Genomic DNA, 9,635 nt, shown 5'->3' with positions numbered 1-9,635 from the left:
TGAAACTGGTCAGATTATTAGACGGTGGAATGTTCATTTTTATTGAAAAAGAAAACTCATCGCCTGTACAACGTACTATTTTATCAAAAAAATATATTCATTTATTGTTTCACCATCACTGGTGTGAACGAGGAAGGTTTATGTCGTCGGCTCAGCGGTGAACAAAACTGACGAGTCATCCAGCCACTTAAATGATACATTCTCCTCAGTTCCTCCTTAGTCTAAAGTTTCACAAATATTCCTTTTAAGTTTGAAATACCAGTGAAGAATTTCGATACATAGATAATTTTAAAAGCTGAAACTTAAGATGCCAGAGTATCAAAATTTAATAATATACACATACACCGGCGAACCCCGGTTACAGATTGGTGTCAATAATAAAATCCATCATTTACATCGTCAAACCAAGATTTTTGGGTAAAATTCGAAAGAGCCTTTTTTCGTAGTCTTTCATCCAGCAGGTAATATACGAATCCCGATAAAGTTTGATCTAGTTGAAGACTTCTTTCCTTTGGTTGCATGATGTCTAGCTTTTTAAGATGTCTCTACTGAAATATAACGGGTTAAACAAACACAAGTTTAACATGTATAAAAACTGTGCGAGAAGCTTTGACATATTTGATCCACACATGGAGCCTGCGCATGATCAAAGTTGTTTGAGTCTACTCAATCACTTTGGTATCAACCAATAACAATGCGGCGCTTTTTCATGACATTTTTGGAAGATGTGCCGTGGGCAGCTGTTTTTTCGGTTGAAGCTCATGAGAGCGAATAAATTACTCGTAAGAAATCTTACGGAAGTCTCATGAAGACAGGTAATATTTCACTTTCAATACGTTATTGCAATTTCAATATGTACGAAAACTTCACCATTTAGCGGCACGTTTCAATCCAAATTAAAACAACTCAACGACTGATTTGAAGTAAAGGAAATTTTACAAGGGGCAGAAGTGAGCATGAAAGTAAAAACGGATAAGCGGGAAACGCGAGGAACCAATGAGCGACTGGTTTAAATGGAATATCTAACGGATTGAGAGGATGGTGTAAGTTTTCTCGACCAATCATAGTAAGAAGTAAAACAAAACCATCCTAATCCTTCCGGAGGACTTTCGACCCTCAACTGAAATTTCTCCACAGATCTATCGGGTGGTACATGAAGATCGCTCTTACCTTTTTTTTATTTCGTTATCAGCAGAACAGTTTGATAAGAAACCCGAATAAAATGATTATGCCCAGAGACACCAAACCTATTCCTACACACAGCAAGATGAGCGGAATAAAGCAGATATCTAAAGAAAAAGAAAATGAAAACAGATAAATACGAAACAATCCTTAGCCGCTCCATCTCAATATCTTTACCTAACCCAACTTCGCTCCGCCAGCCAACTTCAATCCCCACTCACTCCATCCCAATACCAATCTCCGCGCCCGGCAGCCATCAAACTTCAATCCCCACCCACTCCACCTTGATACCAATCCATACCCCTCGTTTCTATTCTTCACAGTTCTACTATTGAAGGCCAGTGGCAACTTAACGTCATTTGAGCAAAGTAAATATCTAGGCTCGCTACGAGATCCCAATTGAAAGTTCTCAGGTGAAACATCCCGCTGATGGTCAGAAGGTCATGATTAGCTCCTCTCAAAGATTCAGACTCCCAACTTTGCAGCACACTCGTAAAGAGTGAATTTGTATAGGGAACAACATGATTTCGAGTGCAATTTGGTGTTTATAAGCAAGAGCACAGCTTTCAGAGACAACAAAATTGCGCGAACCCGGAGGGGATGCGCTAATTATAATTTACAATTATACACGAAAAATGCACTCGTTTTCAGCCAATCAGACGCGCGTAATTTTTTTCATGTATATTATTAAATGTGTTATTTTATAATTGTTCTTCAGCTCACCTTCATCATCGGTCTGTTCTCCTGTTGCAGGTTCACGACCAGCTGAGCCAGCTTAACAATAAACGAAAGAACAGAACAAAAAGCAAGGTGTAAATGGATACTTAAAACACGCCTTACAGCAAGGAATGGGTCATTGTTACATTCTGAGAGTGGTCTGTTTTTCCAAGTCAGAAAATCCGAGTGGCCCTTTCTCCCGAAAATCGCAACAGTTCCTCTCTTTCCAAGAAACCCCCTCCCACATGCTTTTTTCCTTGTTTACCCAACTTCAGGAAGACCATCATTCCCCAAATCTTACCATTGCTGCCGATCGTAATCGTGACACTCCCAGGCGTGACAATGGATATCACACCATCCACAGAGGTCATGGAGATAGTAAATTTCTCATCGTCTTCTGTCCAGTCATCTTTCAGGATAGGGATATTAATACTGTGATAAATCTCTCCTGGTTTGAATGTAACCTCCTTGGATTGGAAGGAAAAGTCTTTGTCTATTACGGCTGAGTCACTTGTGGCACTGAACCTGTTACAATGACAGCACAGAGATGCAGTTAAAATGGACGATCTTTTTGATGGGTAAGGTGTTGAAGTCCTAAATGTAATAACTGTCCTAAATGTAATAAAGTCCTAAATGTAATAACATTTGGTCCTAAATGTAATAACATTTGGTCCTAAATGTAATAAAGTCCTAAATGTAATAACATGTAGTCCTAAATGTAATAAGCCTCTTATACAATCGTTTAACTCCTGCAGTGCATTGTTGTTATGGCGGACATCCACATTGATATGTTAGTGACAGCTGTTGCTCAAAAAAAACCGCTGACCAGTATACATGTCACATTATGGGCCCGCTGATGTCAATCAGCGTCTTTTTACTTGCTAGACATAAGAAATATCAGCAGTCGAAGTATGGTCCTTATAGCGGTTTATTGATCGAGTTGAAGAAAATCATTTCCAGCCCAAAGTGGGCTAGTGCTTGGCTGGAAGCTCAATAGGATGGAATCGATTGGTACGTAACCATTAAGACTTTTTGGAAAAGAAATTTACTACAATTGATGATGAACTAGCATGCTATTGTTGATGTTATCGTTCGTGTTAAAGTCTTCAGAAGTGATGTACCATTTTAGAGCAGTTTGAATGATTTCGCTGTGTCACATGTTAATCCAAAAGAAAATTATTATTATCAGTAGCGTTATTGAAATTTTGCACATCAATGTTATTCGGTGTCAATTGATTCTAATGAAGCATTTGAGTTCATTTTTAAGAATGACTATCCAGATTTATTCAATTTTGAACCTGGGGTGTTGCATTTCCGGCCCTCTATGGCTTTACTCCACCTCAGTAATCAGTTCATGTACCATATGACTATAAGTGGAAACTGTTGAGCTTTCTTTTTTCATTCATCTATTTATCTATTCATTTTCTCCCCTCACGGCGGGGAGAAGAGGTGAAGACAAAAATGAAATATAAACTTGAGATCAACTTTAAAATGTATGTTTTCCTAATATTTCGGTTCGGGAACTGATAAACCCGTCATAAGGGGCTAAAGGTTCAATTTGACTCTTGCGTGGAAAAAAGACAACATGTCGAGACCTGTGATCGTGAAATGGGATAACATATCATTGGTCAGTCGATATCTTGCTCTGCAAGTCACATTATCATATAGCTAGCAGCGCACGCGGGCGAGATGAAGTGAATCCTGTGTTCTTATTGGCTTCCTGAGCGGGCATGATGGGCCCACCCTCGCCCGTTTGGGATCCCCCGTGTTGATCCCACGCAAGAAAACTTACAAAGTTCGTAACTTTTGGACAATGTTTTCATATATACATAGAAAAAATAAACGACCCTCTCGGGTTTATTGTGCTGCAAACACAGTTGGCTTTCACTATCGGCTCTCGAAATAAACAGGCCATTCTTGATTCTTATCAAAGCGAAATCTTTTGCTATACAATGAATCCTTTAATGATTAAGCCAAGAGAATATAAATTCTCTTGTATGGTCAAGATTACTGGATATTAGCCTCGTTCTTTTTCTACTTTTTTATGGACCGTGACTTCGTCTCAGTCCATAAAAACGCAAAAAAAAAAAAGAACTCGGCCAATATATAGCCATTTTGACCTCACGTTCGGTCAATAACGCATATGAATATATTTTATGTAAACCCGTACAAATCTGGCAAGGGAAGACAGTACAAAAAATGCCCTTCTGAGACCAAAATTTGTCTAACGTATAAGCCGGTGGACTTCTTTTTCCTTGTAATTTGGTTCATCAAGTGTTAACTTCAGCACTGAGGACAGAAGTATTTCGTCAAAATCTGTTACACTTAAGAGTCTGAGCCAATGATATAGAGAGAGCTATTAGTCAACGTTCTCGTTGCTTCTGCGTCCGTCAATTTGATGCCAAAAGCACGTCAGTATTAGAATAAGGTTTTGTAGCCAATGCTTCTCAACCTACGTCTTTAACAAATAAAAAGCCGCTGATTAATATCAGTGAGCCCGCAATATCCCATAAATATTGGTTAGAGGATTCTTTGGTGCAACAGCCGTCACTTTAACATCTCAATGTTGGCGCAGTTAAACGATTGCATAGGAGGCTTATTACATTTAGGACCGAATGTTATTACATTTAGGGCTTTATTACATTTAGGACCAAATGTTATTACATTTAGGACTTTATTACATTTAGGACTTTATTACATTTAGGACTTTATTACATTTAGGACTTTATTACATTTAGGACTTTATTACATTTAGGACTTTATTACATTTAGGACTTTATTACATTTAGGACTTTATTACATTTAGGACTTTATTACATTTAGGACTTTATTACATTTAGGACTTTAATACATTTAGGACTTTATTACATTTAGGACTTCAACATAAGGAGCATTGAATGATAAATCATACAATGAAGTGAATACCTAATTTTTTCATATTGATTAATGTCCAGGCTCTATCATTTGAGTTCACTTATTGAAAAAATGAAACATCTATGTAAACAATGCCATTTTATCTGGCTAGCCTCCTTTCTCAAGGCACCCAAATTGGAGCATAATCTGTTCAAGGCGAGCAGCCAAAGAGGAAAATAGTGATTTTAAAACATTGAGATTTAAGCACAATAATTTTATGGCATGCATATTGTGGTAATTATTGTGCAGAGATAAAAGGTTATACAGGCTTAGTTTGAAACATAATCCAGAAGCTTCTTTTTCACCACAGGTATCGCGGGAAGTGTATCACATGTACCAAGTTTGCTGCATTAACGTTTTGGCGTGCGCCACATGTCATTTAGTCGGCAAATGTAGACTTACTTTTGGTTTTCCCTTCTTTCTATCCGAGAGATAAACTTCTGCTTTCGATTTCGAAGGGTTCTTAACATATCAACATGAGCAAGATTTTACTCATGATTGGTTACTACTCAATCGTGGGATCTTTAAAAAGGTAGAGTGGTCTTAAAATTTCGTTAGAGGAAATACATCAAGTCTAGGAGCTCAACGAGGATTGCTTTTTTATGTTATTTTTTACGCATTTTAATCGCCTTTCCCTGACCTTACTGTTGAAGCAAGCTCCACATTTCCGGTTCTCATGGCCATAAGATTAACACTTTCATCATCTTCCCGTATCGTCACAGCACTGATAGTAAAATTCGCCGTAACTTGAACAGCTTTCAGAGCTATCGAAAGAGAAAACCTCCGACTTAGAGTCTTGTTCACAAGCAAACTAAATTTTAAAAGTTATCTTTGATGATAACACTTACGGTAATGATTGTACTTGAGCAAGTAGCCCGTATTGCTTGAGCTTTCATTGAATTAACAGAGTGACCAGAAATGAGATATCGAGATCGCCGGTCCTCGATCTCACCCATGGCCAGGGGGGAGAGAGGCACTGTGAGGGTAGTGAGGGCAGAGCATTTTGCCTGATAACGTGACACAATAACCTGGCCGGGGTGGGGTTCGATTCGCCAGCGCCTTTGAACCCGATTTTTAGCACGCCTTCCACTCGGCCACAATACCTCCCGGGGACAACCATAGTGCACGTGCGCACAGCTGTTATTGAGGGAAAAGAAAGAGAGAAGGGGTGATGAAGGACGTGAAGAGAACGATTGTGAACCCCAAAGAGGTTGGTATAAAGGCGAAGGGTAAATTAAATTTTTTGGTCTTTTTGACCAAATTTGTGAGTTAATCGAACGGATTTTAGACTAGTTCAGAATTAGAACGCCTTGGTGGCACGCCGCAGCTCAGACATTCCGTTAGCGCCCCTCCCAGAGATAAAAGGTTAAGGGTGGGACCTCTTGACTTCGCCCCTCCCCCCTCAGTAGAGACTACGCATATGGTGGTGGTGGAAAAATAGGGGGGAGGGGAGGGGATTAAGAAGTAAGGAAAATACCTTGACTGAAGGTTGCCTCGGAGAGTTCCATTGCCTCTTTCTCGTTTAGTACGCCTCTAAAGACTTGGAACCAGCTCATTGAAAACTTTGTCTGAGATTCATTAAAGCCAAGGGAATACTCATAAGGGGTGGGATTTGACGGTTCGGCAGAAATTGGTGAATTGTAGTTATCGGAAGCCATTCTTGTGCCGTTCAAATAAACCAGTGTTTCATTTTGGTGCAAGCCAGTATACATAATGCTTATGTGGAACCATTGAGTCACCTTTGCTAAGCCGTCGACACGTGCAACTTTCATTTTTTTATCGTGATGTCCAACAGCGGCATGAAATGATATATTGCTCCCGGTCTGTATCAATCTAATCTCGACTGGATTACTGTTTTTCCGCTCCTCTTTCCTGGGGGATGAAACGAAAAGGCGGACAGAAACGGCATTTGGCAGCGGCAAAGTATTGATTTTATATAGAAAAGAAATTGTAAAGGCTGGAAAAGTGGCCATGTTGCCAAGGGTATCGGCGAGAGTTCCAAGAACGATTTTATTAAAACCGTTGTCAAAGGAAATGCTATGAATCCCTTCGTCTCTCTGCTCCACGACTTCTCCGACGATGTTTTTAGGGAGGACAGAAGTGTTGGAATTGGGCTTGTATCCATAAAGCTGGTTGTTCCACTTTGGGTATAGGTACCAAATGAATTCTGTTGATTGGAGATGAATATGAAAATGAATAGAGCTGAAGTTGAAAAAAAGTATATCAATATGGTATGGCTGGTACTTTTAGTCATGTCTTACAAGCCAGCTGCCTGTCGGATCTTTTCACAGCTTCTGCTGCAATCAACTGTTTATCAGCTACATCAGCATTTCAGTTCATTAAATGCAAATTACGGTAAGGAGTCCTGGTCAACCTGTGGTTGGCGGAGTTATTCTAAACAGACAACCCAACCTAAATTACACTTCTATCAAGCTCAGAATACAATAAAGAAAACACAGAAGTTGACGAATAAATGTAATAAAGAAGTCTCTTATATCACAGCATAATTTGTTATTCATCCTTAACGGGATTCGAGTCCAGCACTCATCAAATTTCTCTGATAGCTGTCTGGTCTGGTAACCATTTGTACTCCTGGGAGGAGCCTTAAAACCATTTTAAATGTGAACTAACTAGCCCTAGGATAGCAGCCATGACTTTCATCAAAAGATACCGAGCACTCACCAAAATTACGTCTGCTCTGCTAACTATTCCAATCAACAACTCATTTAAAGATATTTAGACATACTTTGGTAATAGAATGAGTTTATCATAACTGATAGCGTTACTAGCCCCTCAAGGTCGAAAGATAAATCTATCCGTTGCTACGAGACAAACACGTTGTTTTTCTCTACAGGGAATTTTTTCATGTTGCGGTTACATGCACATCTTTTATGTTGTTTGTTTCGCAAATCGGAAAAAATTATTCTAGAAAGGTCCGCATGATTCTGTCGTTGAACTACCCCAATCAACTCTCTCACTATGTTTTGGGTAACCGCTCTCCAAAATACAAGATGTAGATATAATCAGATAGCTTTTTAACGACTCGTTGATGACAATATGGCGAGAAGAATTACATTGTTTTTATAAAGTAATTATTCTTGCGAAAGTCTCTCTTAAATCGTGTCTGATTACACCTTAAAAGTCTTAATTCCGCCTACAAGAGTTTTATCAAACTTTTCTATATTACTTTAACGACAGTCAGAAGTCGTATGACTCTCGAACTTTCGGACAATATTTTTCACGCGAGGACACATCCAATTTATATGATATCATGTCTCGATTCACTCGTCCGAGACCAAATATTTGTTTACTCGATGTACGTTTAGGTTTAGCTAAGTATGTTTGGATCGGAGGTAAAACTCTGAATAACTAAACTTTACTTTCACTTTTCAAAAATACAGTCAAGTTTGACGAAAACATTTGTATAGCCGTGTGAAAGCAACAATAAATTATGCTAAAATATGATCATATCCTACACACTAAACTAAACAATCGACTCCATGTTTCTAGTAATTTCTCCTGCTCCCAGCCATTATTCTGTAGAATTTTTACGCCAACGTTTTTTGATAATCAATAGGACAGTGGTATGAAAATGAATTTTATCCCAAGATAAAGTTCCTAAGCTATTATCATAACACTTTCACAGCTAGAGCACAGTTTTCTGTTTGAGTTTAATTTCTTTCAAGACTGCATCCACAAATCTTTGGAACGGGCAAAAGGTCGTTTCAAACCTTTACCTTTGAAGTGGTTTTGTTGCAATACGAAGAATTAAAAGAAAAATAAACGTAAAATAATTGAAGGCGAAAGTTATGGTGTAAAGGTTGAGCGCTCAAAACTTAAGATAATGAAAGGTACGTACGAAAAACAGCGATTTAAAGCTGAGAAGCGAGAGATGTGGGGAAAGGAAGGAGGAGATTTTACAGGGAAAATTGAAAAATGCCCGCGAAATCAAACACTTCGAAAACTGAGCGAGTTGGTTACTAAATGGTCTTCAGTGAAATAATCTAGTCCATGGTTGTGTTGTGCGAGCCCTGTAGGTAAATAAGTAACATATCATGACTCACCGGGCCTTGGTACAGAAGCGATTGTCATCGATGATGCCATAAGAAAAAAGTAAATATGGATAGGTGTCGACTTCATTCTTTCCCAATCTTACTACAACTTGTTGTTTTCAAGACTATCGTTTTCAGTAGCTACGACACCTGTATTCTTGTTTCTTTCATACCTGTTATTAATTATGCAAATATTTTTCCTTCGGCATCGTTTACGAGCACGCGAAATTAACTAAAAGAAATCACGCTGCGAGACCATGCCTCGATATTTTCTCGAACAATTCAGAAGCCATGACGTCACAATTTTCAACTCGAGCATAAAATCATCTAAGCTAAGATTGAAAACTGAAAACTTGGGCGAAAGTAAGGAAAAGGACTAAGTATCAAATGAGTAAAAACTACCAACAATACCGCTTGTGTAGTTTAAATACAAATGTTGTTTATTGATAACCAGGTCATGACAAGAAGCCCACAGGCTAGAAACAAATAGGTATGCTGACCTCGTTTGGGTTTAATGGAGTGTTTTTGTTTACAATCTCTCAGCCACAACATTCCTGACATATGTCATTCCGTTGTTATGTTTATTTCATGGCTGACCGCAAAACCTGAAATGACTTGCTACCCTGAAGGGCAACGGGCTTATTTTGGAATATGTTCACTAGTCTTGTGCCTCAACTACCCGAGGATGTGGAAATTGTTGGTACAGTGGATTGTTACTCGCGGTGAATAAGATTCCATCGCGGGTCACTCCTACAAATTTGTAAGCTTTTT

At 38.8% G+C, this 9,635-nt stretch overlaps 1 protein-coding gene across 2 annotated transcripts; it reads right to left on the bottom strand.

The window, feature by feature from the left end:
• Window positions 1–17: 17 nt before the first annotated feature.
• LOC113672798 (uncharacterized) lies at window positions 18–9,298 on the bottom strand. Of its 2 annotated transcripts, XM_027189144.2 has the most exons (7): window positions 8,877–9,298; window positions 6,290–6,979; window positions 5,453–5,576; window positions 2,201–2,424; window positions 1,906–1,956; window positions 1,171–1,289; window positions 18–548 (listed from the first exon to the last, which is right to left on the bottom strand). In XM_027189144.2, exons 1-6 carry the CDS (start codon window positions 8,950–8,952, stop codon window positions 1,189–1,191), a joined length of 1,266 nt encoding a protein of 421 aa, XP_027044945.2. In that variant the 5' UTR covers window positions 8,953–9,298; the 3' UTR covers window positions 18–548; window positions 1,171–1,188. The 2 variants fall into 2 exon arrangements, with proteins under 2 accessions (XP_027044945.2, XP_027044946.2); XM_027189145.2 differs by lacking the exon at window positions 18–548 and having other exon boundaries at window positions 1,159–1,289; window positions 8,877–9,295.
• Between the last annotated feature and the right edge of the window lie 337 nt (window positions 9,299–9,635).

Source organism: Pocillopora damicornis, chromosome 1 (assembly GCF_964200805.1).
Source record: "Pocillopora damicornis chromosome 1, jaPocDami1.2, whole genome shotgun sequence".
NCBI lineage: Eukaryota > Metazoa > Cnidaria > Anthozoa > Scleractinia > Pocilloporidae > Pocillopora > Pocillopora damicornis.
This window is presented reverse-complemented; position numbering and strand designations above follow the sequence as displayed.